Source organism: Gavialis gangeticus, unplaced genomic scaffold, assembly GCF_001723915.1.
Source record: "Gavialis gangeticus isolate Ggan-Ray unplaced genomic scaffold, GavGan_comp1, whole genome shotgun sequence".
Lineage (NCBI taxonomy): Eukaryota > Metazoa > Chordata > Crocodylia > Gavialidae > Gavialis > Gavialis gangeticus.
This window is the reverse complement of record NW_017728995.1, coordinates 57,708-74,538: the sequence shown is the minus strand read 5'-3', so window position 1 is coordinate 74,538 and position 16,831 is coordinate 57,708. Positions and strand designations below refer to the sequence as shown.

The 16,831-nt window shown below is 37.8% G+C and overlaps 2 protein-coding genes across 3 annotated transcripts in view; one reads left to right on the top strand and one right to left on the bottom strand.

Annotated features, from left to right (window-relative positions):
• Positions 1-12,398, top strand: part of HLTF (helicase like transcription factor) — a 62,856-nt gene extending 50,458 nt beyond the window's left edge. Inside the window, exons 24-26 of one of the 2 annotated variants that reach the window (XR_002094993.1) lie at positions 951-1,031; positions 1,703-2,017; positions 12,388-12,398. Coding sequence is in view for 1 of the 2 variants with exons in the window: in XM_019503113.1 (XP_019358658.1) it covers positions 951-1,031; positions 1,703-1,855 (234 nt within the window). In the remaining variant the exon portion in view is untranslated. Of the gene's footprint in view, positions 1-950; positions 1,032-1,702; positions 2,781-12,387 lie in introns of those variants that run through there. The other variant, XM_019503113.1, reaches the window with a different exon arrangement.
• Positions 7,034-16,831, bottom strand: part of GYG1 (glycogenin 1) — a 28,475-nt gene continuing 18,677 nt past the window's right edge. The window contains exons 5-7 of the mRNA XM_019503114.1: positions 14,332-14,458; positions 10,605-10,824; positions 7,034-8,394 (exon numbers count right to left, since the gene is read on the bottom strand). Coding sequence (XP_019358659.1) covers positions 8,206-8,394; positions 10,605-10,824; positions 14,332-14,458 — 536 coding nt within the window. The 3' untranslated portion in view covers positions 7,034-8,205. The remainder of the gene's footprint in view (positions 8,395-10,604; positions 10,825-14,331; positions 14,459-16,831) is intronic.

Genomic DNA, 16,831 nt, shown 5'->3' with positions numbered 1-16,831 from the left:
ACGGACAAAGTTACAAGTTCCATCCCAGCTCCATGCTTAGGTATTCTCAGATTTTCAACCATGTTGGAGTATCCCCTGTGTGCTCCTTTCCAGGAGACATTTGCCACCCAAGGACATTTGTTTTCTTACTCTCAATGGCAAGAGACTAATTTTTTATTTTCTTTGTAAAAAAACAAACTTTCTAGAAAAATCCAAAAGGTTACTGATAGGAGGAGAGGTTAAAATGATCCCATTACCAGGCACTTTATCCCTAAGTTAATATGAAGAGCATTGTCTCATTTTAAATAACTAAACATCTAAAAATTGAAGGAACACTTCAATTAAGAGCTAATATACAATCGGTAAAATGTTTTGGACAATTCTCAGCAACTTAGAATTGGGTGCATACTTTTTTCATTTGTTTGGGTGAACCGTGCATCAGTCCCTTTTTAAGTGAAGAACTCTTTGCCCACCATCATCTCAATGGTGCCATGAAAACACTTTTTGATAAAAGTTGTAATTCTTGGTTATCTTTGTTTTTAATTGCTTTTGCATATTTATATGTACAGCTCATCTTCCTCAATGTTTGGGACTCAGCAGTTAGGAAGGGAGAGATGTCCATATCCGTACGCTAAGGTGATGGCATTGCCCTATCTATAAGGTTTCTTAATGGACCCACAACAAACATGGCTTTTCAAGGCAGTTTTGTAACCTGATGCCTAGGGAAGTGGGAGTCCACATCCTGTAGAGGTGAATGTACAAAGGAATTTTCCTAAGAGTAGTTATTGGCAGTAACTGTTGTGTGTGTGGTGGCTTTTTTAAGTTCAAAACCTCAATTACATTTTCATAATAGTCTGTGACTGATATAACATGACTTTTACTGAGTTCACATATGTCTTGCTAGACTGGAAAATCAAATTGTAAACTGCTTGTTTGGGACAAGGCCTAGCTTGATTGTGCATCTTTTATAGGCTTGGAATCCTGCAGCAGAAGACCAGTGTTTTGACAGATGTCATAGACTTGGCCAGAAGCAAGCTGTTGTCATCACCAAGGTGAGCTGGAAGATCTTACGTCTGAACAGTTTTATGATTATGATATAGAAGTATGTGGGGCTTTTGCTTAATGACACTTTCATTTAAAATTATTTGACATAATTTGTCTATTTTTTTAAATGCTTAAAGATGTCGCCCTATGTTTTTGGGTCCATACTGAAACGTAAAATTGAATAAGCGTTTTTCATAACTAACTTACTAGTTTTAGGCACAGGATATGTTGATGCCTAGTCCACCAATAATGTTGTTTATTTTTTGGCAGAAAAGGCAGTGCCCTTCCACATGTCACTTGTTTTCCTTCCTGCTGATCTGGTTCTTTAGCAGCCAAAGTCTCTTTCCAAAGTCAACTATGAAGATCTTATTTAGGACCATTGGAGGCAGATCCTGTGCTGCTATCAGCAGCAAAAAGATTTTTTTCCCCCAACGATCAAAAATGGACACAAATCACAATCTAAGAAAAATGATTCTCCCCCTCCCCCATAAAAGCTTAGAATGTGTGCGGCACTTTTTTTTTTCTTTTAGCTTTACCTTGTTCTTCAAAGTAAGATTGCAATGTTTTATTTCTAATCCTGTACTCGGGCATCTACATGAGTGTCCTGATTCCATTTTGGCAATGGGCCTCTAGTTTGTTTTTAATCTCTGTGTTTAACTGGTTTTTCAATTTATTTCAGTTTGTTGTGAAGAATTCAGTGGAAGAAAATATGCTGAGCATCCAAAACAAGAAGAGGAAACTGGCTGCTGGAGCCTTTGCAACTAAAAAGCCTACTGCTAGTGAAGTGAAACAAACCAAAATTAATGAAATTAAGACTCTAATTGACTTATAATTTTTGGGATAGCTGGTTAATTATTTGTGAATAACAAAGTTACAGTTTGATATGGCAGTCATGTTCATAATATATACTTCACATGGGTTTATAATTATGCTACTAAGTTCATTGCTAGGGCTGTAAACTCAAATAGTGAAATTTAATTTTCCTGGTCAGTTTGTGTTGATGCTTATTTCCCCTTTTTAATGTGTTTTGCATTCTTGTAAAGCTCCCTTCACTTCCCAAATGTTATAACTTGTGTTTATACAAATAGTTTGACAAGGACCAAAAAAACCCAACTTGGAACAGAATTATAGTAATGACTTGCCTTTCTCTGCCTTTTGTGTATGCAAGTATTTGATTTTTAGAATGAAAATTCAACTAGTATTTTTCTGGCATTGAGAAATATGGTCATCTCTTCTTCCAAAGACATAAATATTAAGAAGTGTGAATAATACATAGACTGAACATAAACATGTCCTTTAAACCAAACCAATAGTGTTCGCTCCCCCACTCCCCGATAGCTGATCAATAATAATTGCAAAACTAATAAGGTGATACAATCTTCTAAGAATAATATTTCTATATTATTTTCTGGCTATCATTCTATATAGTTTTACATGGTTTTTATGGTAAGTAAAACATTTTTATGGAAAGACAGCTTCTGTATCTTCCTTTATGGATGTAGCAGGGAACTAATTGTCTGAAGTGAATTATATTATGTATAAAGCCCTCTAATTTTGTGCATTTCTGTATAAAATTTCTCAGAAGTGTATAGAAGTTCTAAATGTATATCCACACTTTTTTTTTATAGAACATTTGGATAAGAGTACTTGAATACTAGTTTAGTGCTAGTGCTATTACCTAAGCATCTGTGCTTTAGAATTTTTACTGTCCTACAGTGTAGATATTTGCTGCAGACAATATACAAAGTATCTCTGTTTGTGATGTGTACTGTGCTTATGTATTTGGGGGGAAAAGTGAGTAAAAGCTGCTTTTATAATGGTTACAAACACAACACATTCTCCTACTAATCAGCATAATTTGGAAGATGGCAGATAGAGTATTGATTTAAGTACAAACTGACTTATGGAAGATGAGTAGTTTTGTCTTTAATTTTGTTTTTTAAACCAACAAACCCCTCCCCCCCAAATGCTCACTAAGATTTGTCATTATGCTGTTTTAATCCCACCTACCTTTTCCTAGCTGTTTCCAACCCTGGCATTGTACAGCCTCTGTGACAACTGACCCAACTCCCAGCCTAATTATATCAGATTCATAATCAAGAAGAAAAACAGGGAAATTTAGGATAAGTTTGTAGCAGCAGGGAAATGATTATGGTTTTTTTTTTTCTACTTCCAACTTAGCAATAGCTGGCTAGTGTTCTAAAGGGTAAATGGACAGCAACTGCAAGTTTTGATGATGCCTTCCAAAGGAATAGTCCAGGTTTTTAAAAGAAAATCTAAAAGGACCTTACTTGTATTCAGCCACAAAACAAGACTAGTCAGTTTTAATATTTTTCTTGTGCTGATTCACTGATATGACAGGAATACTATTTAAGATGACAATTTTCTCACTCCTTAAATTCTGTTATCCTGGTGCCCAGAGTTGTCCCATTTCTCCTTGTCCCCCCAGTTTTGTAAACAGGATCATAATGCCTTAAGTACTCTGACAGATAAGAAAACAAGACTTGCTCTAGGAGGTTGCACATTAAGCAATTCATGACAAGCAAGTGTAGTAGCAATAGGGAGGGAGGCTGAAGACTGTAAGAACTAAGCTAAGACAATAAAAGTCCTATGCCTATCATTCTAAATAGACTGGTTTTAAACTAAAACTGCAATCTGTACTTGCTTTTTACCTAGTCACTAACAGATATACCTCAGGGCAAACCTTATGGACGTATATAATCTTAAGAGCAGATATCTTCTCCACAAAGATGAGTGAAAGAGCTAGGTGAGAATACAATTACAAGATACATATGTAACTGTAGAGGGAGAATGCTGAAGAGGGTTTTGAGGCTGAGTGTTTGAACTTGATCAAATCCTGCTGAATAGGCTTGATATGTTGAAGACACAGACTATTTTTTTAATAGCTTTATTTTTAATAGACTTTACTGGGCCAGTCTATGTTTATGGGGCTAGGAAGACAGTTTTTCTATGTGGTCATAGAAAAAGCCACATTTTAGAGATGCGACAGGAAGAACTTAAAAATTTAGATACAATTGAGTTATTGGGCAAAAGAGAGTCTGTCAATTACAGCATTGTCAACAAGAAAATACTAGCAGGTGTGATGACAATAATGCCAGTTAAATCCTATGCTACTATGTAGCAACGTATACATATTTTTGTATATACTGCATAAACGATACATTGAACTTCACATTGGACCATAAGATCTGTATGTGTGTCCCCCTTTGGAATAAAGTTTTCTTTAGTAAGTGTGGATCAAAACAATAGTGGTCTAATAGGATGGAAAAACCATTTTTGATTAGACCTGTATCTTTCTTTTCCTAAGTGAATTTTTAAAAGTACAAGTCATTAAGTTGCATATGAACTGGTGCCATGCCTGATCAACCATTTAACCTTTTAACTTGCCCTGATGCAAGATAACCAAACAACTTGTAAGGCTGAATCATGACCAGCTTTCTGGACACTAACTTATGAAAGGTCTAGTAGTTTCATTCCCTGAAGCAGTCTCCTCACTGAGTGAGCCCTTTACCAACCAACACAGAATGGAATTAGTTGTGGCTCCTGCTATGCAGAATGGCATTCGAAAGGAGGGACTTAATGCAGCTGGTGTATGTATGCACAGATATCCCCTCCCAAGTATGCATTAATGCAGGGCTGGCCAGCTTGTAGTACAAGTGCCATGGACAGCCTTTGTTTATGGTACAGCAGAAGATAAGGTAGGGGATATAGGGAAAGAAACAAAATAGAAAAAAAGATTGGGCAGAAGGGGAATGGAGTGGCATACTTCAAAAAAAAAAAAGACTCCCTCCCTCCCATCCCTTAATGCATAGGAGGAATAAGAGTTGAAGCTAAAAGCATGAGGCCTTTGTATTTCTGTGTACCTTTAAGTAAAGACATGTACACTAGAATTGGGTAATGAAAGCATGAGTTGCAAATGTCTGTTCCTTTTTGGCTGGAGTGTAAAAACCCATCCTCCCCCCATATCTTATTGGCTCTTAAAATTAGCTTTTGGCTGACTAGCTTTTTCCCATTTTGAAGTTCTTACTGATGTCAATGATTAGGGAACAGAACCTGTATCCAATTTTGGAAAGAATATGCATGAGCTCATACAGACAGAAAACGTGTGCAAGTTTCAACAATTAGTTTCAAAAGACTTTAATGAGGCCCCTCTCCCAAGTGCTGCCTCTACAGCTATAGCTGTCATCACCAGGAACAAGTCCCAGGATATATTTTTGTATAAAGGCTGCTGCTGTAGTAGAGTACTCCACCCCTTGAATCACAAAACAATAAGCCAACATGACTACTTCAAGAAGAAATCAGTCCCCCAACACAGAAGGGCTATCATTTGCCATTTCATTTTGGTATCATGTACACCTAGATTTGAAGCAGATGTTGTTATAAACTGGAAAAACAACAGCAGTTGGTCAGCCACAGGCAATAATTTGGCAACATGATACAAACCTGGACCCAGGACTAATAAGAGAGTACTCATATTACAAGTAAAATGGCATGCTTCCAACATTTTTCTGCTCAAACAGGCTAATCAAGAAGTGGACATGTCAGTAGACTATGGCTGTGTACATGCTGTTTGACTTTTAGTGTAACAGCTAGCTGTCTTTTGACTGCTGCTGTGAGTATACACAAGGATGACAACTTAACTAGGCAACGTTAGAGAACTTGGAAAGTGATGGAGTAGAAATAAAAAAAAAATCATTTTCAGATTTAAAAATAAACTTGGAACCTCAGCATGTTTATAGATGTGCTGTGGGGGGCACTTCAGTTAGTAGTTTTGATTGCAGAAAATAAAAAATACTTGTTTCTTTTCCTCAGGTCTCTGGAGCAGCAATGTAAAGCTTTTCTGCTTAATGAAACTATTCCCTTATTTACTAAAAATAGTTCTAGCCCTCTGAGTTTTAGTAGTGCTTCCTTTCTTTAACAGTAAAAAAGGGGAAGAAATGGGGTGGGGGGAAGAGACTTATTCCTACCCAAAGGCTAAATAAACATTTTAGCCTAGAAACAGTATGGATTTTTTTGTATTGGAAGGTAGTAATCAATGCATTTCCCACAGAGGTATTTTTGTGAACTTATATTGACGTTTATAATAAATATATTGGCTGAACAAGTTAATATTGCCTAGAAGGGTTCCTAGGTGCTGATATGAAAAGATAAAATGAACATAAAACTCTTAACTCTTTAACAGTGCAGCCCTCAACACTCCTGTCACCAAAACAGATTAGTTAAATACTGATGCCTTAAGGCTGACTGTGTTTGCATTGATGGGCAAAGTTAACATGTGTCCCCTGAGCTTTTTTTATTATTATTAATAATAATAATAATAATAGTAATAATAAAACAATAATAAGTTATGGATAGCTTCCCCCTTCCCTCCAGGTTTCTGTAGCAAGCCAAGACCAGTTTACAGTCATGCAACTTGGTCAGATGTTTCCACTTCAGAGAATTGGAAACCTCATTTATGAACATACATACAGCTAGTAGTTTGGGGCCCATACAAAAGCTCCCACTCTCCATGATGCCACTAGTTTAATTGGTTTGAATCTGTGTGAAATTGCTTATTAAATATGAATTAAAAACTGTAATTTGGTAGATACTTTTAGCCACTTTTGCTCAAGTTGTTGGGACAAGAAATTTTATGCCTGCCCTAGACACTATGGTCAGGCCAGTTAATACTGGGATGGCAGCAGGAACTGCTGTTGGTAGTAATGTGCATATATAGGTTTCAAAACATGGTGACAGATCAATAAATATTTGTGTGCTTACATAAGCTTTTCTCTTGCTTCTACCTCTTTGTCTCTAACAGGATTTCTCAGAGAAAAATTGTTTGCCATTGCAGGGGAGGGGGAAAAGTAGAATGTTGGAGAGGGACTTGGTGTGCTCTCTGGGTTCACATCTGAAACCTGACTTGCCCTCCATATCCCTATAACCACTAGATGTTAAGAGTCATAGGAATATCAAAAATAGTCTTCAATAGCCTTCTGTACAAGTATAATTTCTAAACCATTTCAAACAGATGTTTATTCAGCTTCTCCATAAAAACACAACCAAGTTCAGTGATGGAGGTTCCCATTCTCCTAGTTAACTTTGTATAGTTCCCTTTTTCTCCACACAAAAGTGACTTTGCCCAGAGTATTGCTGTCATTTTTGCACAGGAAATTGACCAGGCAATACTTTTGAGTACTCTTAATTAGCCACCTCTTAATACCAGTTGATGTAGTTAGAATTTAGCCTGACAAACTATGCCAAGGTTCATCTGTTCTTAGTCTAGCTAACATATTTCTTTACTGTTGCCCATCACAGCCAGGAACTGGAGAATTGGTTTTTCAGTTAGCTATTTTAGTATTTCCTTGCAATTTCCTCAAAAATTGAGAGGAAGACATCTGCTATTAAATTTACAGGCTCCTTATATTTGGTAGAAATTGAGAATTTTTTAAACAGGAGCTACTGTTATTTAATGAGGCTTCAGCACTATCTTGCAGTTGAGAGCCTCACAATTGAGTTTGGGAAAGCCAGAAATGCATCATGAGTATTTATTTTGCAGTAAGTGTAATATTACAGGTAACAGGTAAAACTTTAATTTACTAGTCCCATAACAACACAGAACTGAACAAAAGCATTCTATAATACACAGTAACCTGGTCAAGATCTTCAGGGCAAGGTGCAACTGGCAAAGCCGTGCCATTACTAGTAAATTTGCATGTATGCCAACAGTGTAATACTAATACATTTAGAATAAGGCAAAATGGCAGCCACCTTAACCTCTGAGCAGCCCTGTAAAAGGTCTCATGTGCAAGATAACAAGCAAACAGGAGTAATGCCATTCCACCTTTTAGAGGTAAAGCACAGGTCTACAGGTTTAAAGGAAGAAGTTTCAAGCTAGTTTAGTGCCCTGCTCCCATCCCCCCCTCTAGGTATATCCAGCAAATGTATTAGGGAAGACTTGAAAGTTGGGCAAGTATTAGGTGGCAGAACAATTTCTGCTTTATAGTTTTTGTTCAGTTCTCACCTGTAGTACTGCAGAGGCTTTCAGCCAAGGAGTTTTTAAAAAAAAAAAAAAATATCAAGCTACTAGTGAATTTAACTGACCATATTCAACACTTTTCTAGCTACTATAGCTGTGGACCAAGTCCTTGTACTGTCTGTGTTTAGAGGAGACAAAAGTTTCTACTGGAGGTAGGTGTCAAGTTTTTTCTTGATGTTATCAAAAGAATCTGCTCCCATGTAGTCAGCCTGGCCTTGTTCCCACCTCTCTTTGCGTTCTTCTGAAGATACAGTTGGTTGTGGCGGTGGTGAGGAAGGTGATGATGCTGTTGCTGAAACTGACATGTGGGACACTGCCTCTGTAACCTCATCCTAGAAAGAGAGCAGAGTAAGTATGGTGCACAGGAGTAGGTTACGTAACTTAAGAAAAGCAGTAGGGGGCATTGGGTAGGAGAACCAATGAGATGTTCTCATGCAAAGCAGCAAGCACTTTAGAAGTCAGTGCAAGGAGTTATACACACTTCCCTAGCAAAATAATGAACAAAAAACTGAGAAGTCAGTGGAAAAATGTGCAAGAACATAATCAAGATTAGGTTTAAGTTCTTCATACCTCTCTACAGAAGCCACAAGAGAAAGCCAGAGTATAGACCAAGCCCGATAGCTGCAAATAGTTCATTAGACAGGTGTAAGATGGACAAGAGTTAAGCAAAGCTGAAATAGATTAGTAACTTTGGGCTTAGAAAGGTTGAGAACTTAAACTACTTCATATTCTGTGTATTAACTAGAGTTGCTGTGAAGCTGCACCACATGCATTCTGTTAGAACTCCATGCACAAAAGCTAAAATAAACATCAAGAATTTGCTTCCAGCTAAACCTAAAACCTTCCACTAAGATGTTTACTACAGAATGAAATTGGTTCAATCCATAATAAATGGAGTGGACACATGACACAGCCTTATACCAGGGGTTAAGTTATCCTTTAGAAAAAGAAGCAATTACACTGGCATATTTGTCAGGTGTCTGCTCTCCTGATTCAGTTTCATCTCTGGGTAGGCATTTGCTCAAATAGAGAACTAGCCATCCCATCCCCTAGTGGCCAGGTGATGTAATACTAGCTACTGCAAGCTGCTTGCTTGGGATTGTGAAGGGGATGAACAGTAGTGCAGAGTAATATCCAGGGTGCATATCGTGGAGACTAAGGGTGTCAATGCATGCAACAGTTTTCTAGACTTGAGCAATTTGTCCTATAGAAGCCTGAAAAGCTACATTTCTAGCCATGTAGTATTCTCCTGCCCTCTGACAACCGTTGCCATATTTAGAATTCCCTACTATACAAGGGTATATTTCAGCCATGCTTAGGAATACTAGCTTCCTCTTTACACAATGTTTCTGAACTGCAGGTTACTTTGTAGAAATGAATTGCTTTCAGGGAGGACACAGGTGTATCTACCCTCTGACCCTCCAGAAGAGACATGCTATTTTACTGGTTTGTTTCTGCTAGTATTTAAGCTTCTTACCAGCTATAAGAATGACATTTTTAATGATTGCAGTGATAAGGGATACCCTCTAATGTAGAAGCCCCTGCTGTATTTTTGTTTTCATTTTAGTCCTCTCTTATAAAAACAGCTGGCTATGAAAAGAGAGCCCAAAGTGCTACTTTGCATCAGCATACTGTACTGCTTTTCCAAATTCCTTCAATGGAAAATAGGACTCTTGCAGTAAGTCTTATTTGTGGCCCATTATTCTGTAACAGTTCTACGTAGAATGATGCGGGAGACTAAATATTTTAAATAAAGTTAAGAAAGGTTTGAAGAGTTATTTTCTTTGTGGTAGCATAACTTCAGCTATGACGAATAAACCAAGATAAAGATTACTTTTACAGCATTGGTCACTTTTTAATATAAGATGCTGACATTTTTGGAATAAGTCAAGAGACAGTTTAGATTACCATTTCTGAGAATTCTTTTTTTTTTTTTTTTTTTTTTTTTTTTTTTTTTTTTTTTTTTTTTTTTTTTTTTTTTTTTTACAAGTTAAGCAATTTACAGCTCTTTAGAAACTGTATCCCTGACTGTTTCTGTTGCTACTACCTAGTATTACAAAGATTCCTAGTTAAGAATGATTGGCATCAGGAACTAGAGTCAATGTTATTTAAAGAAACCTTTGTGAGGCTTGAACCTAAAAAACCATGTCTCCCAGTGCTTGATATGGAAGATGAGTGCTTAGCTTAGAGACTCCAAGCCTCTACATGCAGCTTGCAAAGTATCAGTGTGGTTTTTACAACAGCACTAGCCACTTCCTCAGTAATTCTTTACAGTTCATAGTAATTATGAAAAAGGAAATTGAGTAAATCAGGCAATTATGCTAGTAGTGGGGTTTATGTGATCACGTCATTTGTTCTACCTTTTCTCAAGTCCCATAAGGTTGGAATGTTGCTCTGCAAAATTCTGGAGACTTTAGGGGAAGATCTGGGGGTGTTAAGTTTGGAATGTAGGGATGCAGGGAAGGGGAGGAAGCATGAAGCTCCTCACATTTTAAGCTGTTTACACAAAGAAGTATCCAAGCACAAGAATAAAAAGACATACCATGTGTACACCTGTGGTAGTCTCTTTAACAACTCCATGCTGCTCTAATAGAGGTAAGACGTTGGTAATATAGATATCCCACCAGATATTGAGGAATTCTGGGTGAACCATTGTTGGATCATGTGCATCTCCTCTTATGCTTTTTGTTTTGGAGTCATAGGTGTAGTTCCATGGTTTTATGCTTCCCAAGAAATGCACTACTTTAGTATTTGCACCAAACCTGCCAAATAAAGAAGTCGGAATTTGTAGATTCTGTAAGGGTCTAAAGCAATGCAACTACAGGACATGTTGGTCTTTAGAAGGACTAAATGCTATGAAGCTGCAGCTGCTTACTGGGACTGAAAGCATCGCTATGCAATAGGATAATGTAGATACAGTTCTACATTGTGATTAGACTATTCAGACTGAATCTAGCCAAGACATAGTTGTTTGGGCCATTTCAGTACTTACAGCAACCTCAGTCTCTTGGTAGTATGATGTCCATGATAGCTCAGGAGAGAACAGTTTCAAGCAGCAGTTGCAATCAGAACAAGTTTTGATACTGACAAGTTTCCACTATAGACCCACCAATCCAGACAGCTAGGCACCAAAAACTTAGCCTATATCAAGTATCAGTGATAAGGTAACATCTTAGCCTTTGATCCTGTAGAAAGGAAATTTCTAGTTGGTCAGAATATCCAATTTCTCAAGATTCTGCCTCTGCATAAATGCAGTGTTCAATTTAAGCATCAAGAAAGGACTTAATCTTCCCACAGCAGATTGGACAGCCAGCATCAGAACAACAAACCTCTCAAGGAGAAGTTGGCAACATTTCAAATACATGGCTATCAGAACTCTTTGTATTGCAACTATTCTTATTCAATATTTTTAGAGAGATTTCTGCCTTGAATGATACTTTCCTTCTGGCAAATATGAATGGTCCCCTACTTCTGCTCAGCTAGTCTTCAGATCATCTCCAGATTCAAAGCTTCTTTATGAACACTAGAGAATTTCTATCACTAAACTAGCCTGCTTTAGTGACTGCTTTGAATATTAGTATTATTTTCAGTATCAGTTTTACTTGTCTTATTAGGAATCAGCTTGTTCAGTAGATGCAGGCTGCCTCGAGTCTGAATGTCATCTTTCTGCAATAAATACAGCTATGTTTCTAAGTCTGCACCATAATACGAATTGGAGAACCATCATAGTATAACTTGAGCTAAGTTACTTGCATTTTATTTAAAGTTACTGTGTGATTTTACTGTGGTGTGAAAGCCCATGCCCCTTCATGCAGATTTTAGATAATACTTGTTACCAGTACACAGCAGCTTAAAGAGAAATGGCAAAAGGTCAAATTTGTTTTATGTTTGATAGGCTTTAAAGAATTTTCTTCTTAGCCTTTAAGAAGTGTCAGAGTGAGAAGTCAAAGGGTCAGTATGAGAACAAGTTTGGTTTCAGCTTGTCGTGCATTTCAATTGACCCAGGACTATTTTTTGTGCTTGAGGGTTGACTTTTCTTCCATTATTGATTAGATACCAAGTGTCAATCTGTTTTCAATTAAAGCTTAACAAACAAAAATAGCTTAAATTTGGCCTGATTTAAGGTGGAGAATACCTTATATAAAAGAGTTCATTTAAGTCACTCTGGCTTTACATAGGAATTCTCACTATTTTAAGAATAGTTTGTATGTTTGTGAGTCTGGTCTTCTACAATAATTAAGCTAGCAGACTGTTTCCCCAATTGTTCTCAGAATCTACTCTGTGGATTTTGTCAGCTTATCTTTGGTTTTATCTATTTGCCACAGATCTGTATTAAGTACACTTGAATTGGTCACCATCACAGGCTGAACTCTTTTCCTAAAGAGCCAGGTCCCCCCAACCCAGTCTTTTGAATCTTAACATGCATGTTGTTGTATTTGGCATTTTCCTTTGGAAAAAGGGATTAGTAAAACAGGTGTGAAGTTTGGCCTTGCTGTACAGCTCTGAAATACAAGATCTTAATGTCAGTAGGTTTAAAATTTGGTTTATTTCAGTTGGATTACTATGAGTTTAGCTCATCTAACAAACATTAAAGAAGCTGTTCCATTTCTTATGTCCTGCTGTAGTAACTTACTCCACACAGATGTAAGGCATGGTGTGTGTGTGCTGGGGGTGGGGTTACTTTTACTGTCTGAAGCCCTTTTTTCTTGAAGGCTTCAGTTAAGCCTCAGTTAGAGCCAACTTGGTAAGAAGGAAGTTGTCAAGAGCCAAGTAAATCCAGCTGACAAAGGTCAATTATAAACCCTTACTGTCATATGACCAACCTATCAGAAGCCAAGTAGGGTATACACATCACAATAACTGTTAGCTTAACAAATACCATTTAATACTGACTATTTAAGTAAGAATCTCTGGCTTACATATACTTCTTAAAATAGGTGTTCCAATTTTAGACTGCCAGTATTTCAGATGTTCTGATCACAAGACATAGCTGGAATCTGAGCCAGCAATGGTCTTGCTTAATGTGAACTGCTGCTTTAGTCTCTAATAACCTGATGTCATCTAGGTATCAAATGCAATTGCTTTTCACTTATTTCTGAAGTTAGCAGCAATAGTCTAGCTATATTATAGCTTGTAACCATTTGAAGATTATACAGTGACAGAATTAGTTCAAGAATAGAAGCAGGGTAGTAACAGCTCCCAGTTGTGTTACAGTTGGAGAGAAGGTGTCCTTAATGGCACAATCATTTTCTATAGCAGGAAGAATAAAAGCCAGTTTTCCAAGCAGCTGTCCCTACAGGTCAGGGAAGACTGATGCAAGGTAGAGTGAAGATTAGAGCAGGAAGTCTATGTCTAATCAGATCATTTCCATTTAACCAAGGGTAATGCAACATGATTTGTTCAGCTTTTTTCTTTCTTTAAAAAGTGTCAAGGTATACTCTAGACACCTGTCAGCCTCAGCTACCTTGCTTAGTTTTGAGAACATGGAAGTCAGAGGGGAAGGCAAGCATGATTTGGTAAGTCATCACCAAACTGAGCCCATATCGACTTTGGATGAAGTCTGTTGGAGTTCAGCCAAAGAATGCTCATAGGTAGAGCAATATGACCACCAATACAAGAGGTAAAAAGCTGTGCTCTCAGTATAAGGACAGTTGACAGGAACTTCTAACTCACGGGACAGAGTTGCTGCCATTGAGAGAGGCAACATTAGAAGACTGAACCTTGTAAATGCCAGTTATATTTATTTTGATTTATTCTAAGATCAGTTAATTAAATTGTTCAAAACAAGGTTTGTTGGTTAAGGGCTTGGACCAGAGATGCTAACAAGGAACAGAAATTCTACAGCTCTAAATTAGGAAATGTCAAAGCTATAGGAGTTTTAATGTTGTGAGTCTAGAGTGATCTTGCAGCAACTTGCTATATGCAAGTTTTATTTTCTGCTCTTCTACCTCCTAGTTACAAGATGCTGTCATAGCTGCTACCTCCAACAACTGTCAAGGACTAGTTGCTTATCTCTGCTCTGATCTTAGTGTAAATTACAGGCATGATTCTTTTATAGGATTTTATATGCGCCAGAGTAATAGTGGTAACCAGGCTCTAAGAGAGCATTTGCCATCAGGTCTCTTAACTGGCCTAGGCCCTGAATTGCCATTTTGAATTGGTTTTAGTGAATGAAGTTATGTACAGCAAGAGATTAACTACATAGGAAGCTCTATAAAGTTTGGCCCATAGAGTAGCTAAAAATATATATTTAAATATTTTGAACTTACACTTTAAATGCTGGGAGGTATGAGTATATAGAAATGCTGCTCAAGTTATAAATAAACGGTAGATGCTTGCTGATATCTGTTGTTGCCCAGCTGCTGAAGAAAGTGTTTAGTAGCCCCTGGTCCCCTCCTGAAAAGGGAAGAGAGAGAAATAGTTAGTAGGCTTCAAAAATTCCCATTTTAGAATTTCTTCAGGTAGTTGTGAAATTTTTCTCAAATCACAAGCTGGGCATTTCCAGTAAACCTTTTCCATTCTGCCTCCAAGTCCTACTTGAAAGTTTCTTCCATAATGGTATGGACATTTCTAATGAATCTCTCCCCACTTGTATACCACATTTGTTATTGGACAGGTTGTGCCTGTGTTTGTCCCAGGACAGAAATATCCCAGGGTAGGTATGTACACACACCACTCTAATCAGGGTTTAGAAAGATGCTGAATGCACTGCTGCTTTTTGGCCATTTAATCAGTTACGTAACCCTGGGACAACTGTTCAGACGTACTTTGCAGTGCCCCAGGACAAACTCTTAGACCTCCTTATCATGAGAGCCTTTTTAGAATTTATCCTAGGACAATGGGCATGGACAGCTGAGTGACTGCTCTTTTTGGGCATCTATACACATGCTCCAGGGTGGAGGGATGGGCACTTTAATTAGAGCAGCTCTAAGAGACTACAGCTGCTCTAATTAAAGTGCCTACAGCACCATATGTATTCAGCATCCCACACTTCAAAATGGCAAGCTTTTAGTTCAAGTGCCCCCTCCACCATTTTGAAGCATAGGAACACTGAATAGACATGACACAGAGGCAGCTGGAGCTCCTCAACATACTCCAGTAGACTATTACAGGCAGTCCTTGGACTTAAGACCCTGTTTTCAGGAGCCAATTGTGTCGTAAGTCAAAAGATCGCAACTCTGAACCAACTTATCAGAAGAAACGATTCGTTACTGAATCAAGGCCTGATACCCTATATTCACCAAAAATACTCCAAAATTTTGTACTCAAATCAATTATAGATGAGTAATCTAGCTACATTAATGTATTTATATTGTAAATAGCAATCATATTGATTTGGAAGGACTTCTTTGATGCGACTTTGCTGGACTTTATGAAAGGCTCTTGGTTGGACTTTTTGAAGGGTTCTTGGCTGGAGTCTTCTCAGGAGTCTTGGCTGCAGGTTTTTCCGGAGTCTTGGCTGCTTTCTTAAAGAAAGTGTCCAAGGAAGTTTGGACAGATGTTCTCCAGGGAGATGGGCGACACAGCAAACTTGTGACGCCCCGGCAGCAAACACTGGATCAAGCATTGTAAAGTCGAAACTGACATCAGAATTGAAACAGGGTGTCGGTCTATAAATGTAATTGTGAAACGGTGCAACTCAAAATGTTCTAAGTTGAGGACTGCCTATAATCAAGTCTGCTCTGACATGTGCCAATTAGCACACGTCGGAGCAGATGTCCAGCATGTGTATAGGTGCCCTTTGTTCTGGGATAAAATGGTTTATCCCAGGGCAAGTGCAATATCTGTTTGTAGCCTACGAAGGATTTTTTAGGCAATTTTGATTCTCAACAGGTAGCAAGACTTGGGAACCCGAATGTCATAACTTCCAGTGTTTTCTCTTCATTTTCAGCTTCAGCTGAAGCAAAATAGAAAAGTTTAGCTATTTAAGTATTTAAGTACTGCTTTTAGTTCCAGAAAGGTAGGCAGCATTCTGAACTTCAAATACAGTGGACTCATTTCTGATGTTATCTTTGTATCACTTGTAAGGTGGTAAAAGAGCCCAGGGTTATTTATCAAGAGCCTATTAAGAATAAAGCAATCCTGTAGGACTGCTTCCCTTACTTCAATTCTCTCCCCTGCCCCCCTCCCAAAATAAACACTTCCTAAGACAGCAATTTGCTCAGTTATCAAAATTCCAGCTTCTACAAGAATTTAAGATCTATTGTATGAAATGCATTCAGATTGAATTATCTAGTTTAAAATGTTTTATGCTCTAGTTCACACATGGAATGAGTACTTAAGACTGTGTTGAATTCAGAACATCAGGAACCACAGTAGATGGCTTCTTGGTTTAATAAAATGTAAGCGTTTCCAGAAGATGCACCAAATTATGAAGAAAATGGCAAGGAGACCTGAAATATTACTAGACAAATTCAAGTTATGCTTTAGTGGTCAAATTATATTTTTTAGAGGCAAAGTTTCAAGAGAGAGCATTTAAGTTTTGAGAGAATGTGCAAGTCAACTAAATAGCTTCAAGTATTTGACAGATAACGGATAACATTCCCCTCCCTCCTTACTTTTGGAAACCCCTTTTAGTTTAGGCTCTTACTTGTTAGAAGCCAAGTTGGAGGGGATTGCATGTCAACTTCCACAGAGATTTATGAAGCAGTGTTATCTGCTACCCTGCCACTAGGCCAATTTTATAACTTCTGAATCAAGGCCACTTTTTTTTTAAATCAGCTGAGGAGGAAGTACAATTGCTCCATACCAGGTGTATCTACACATGCA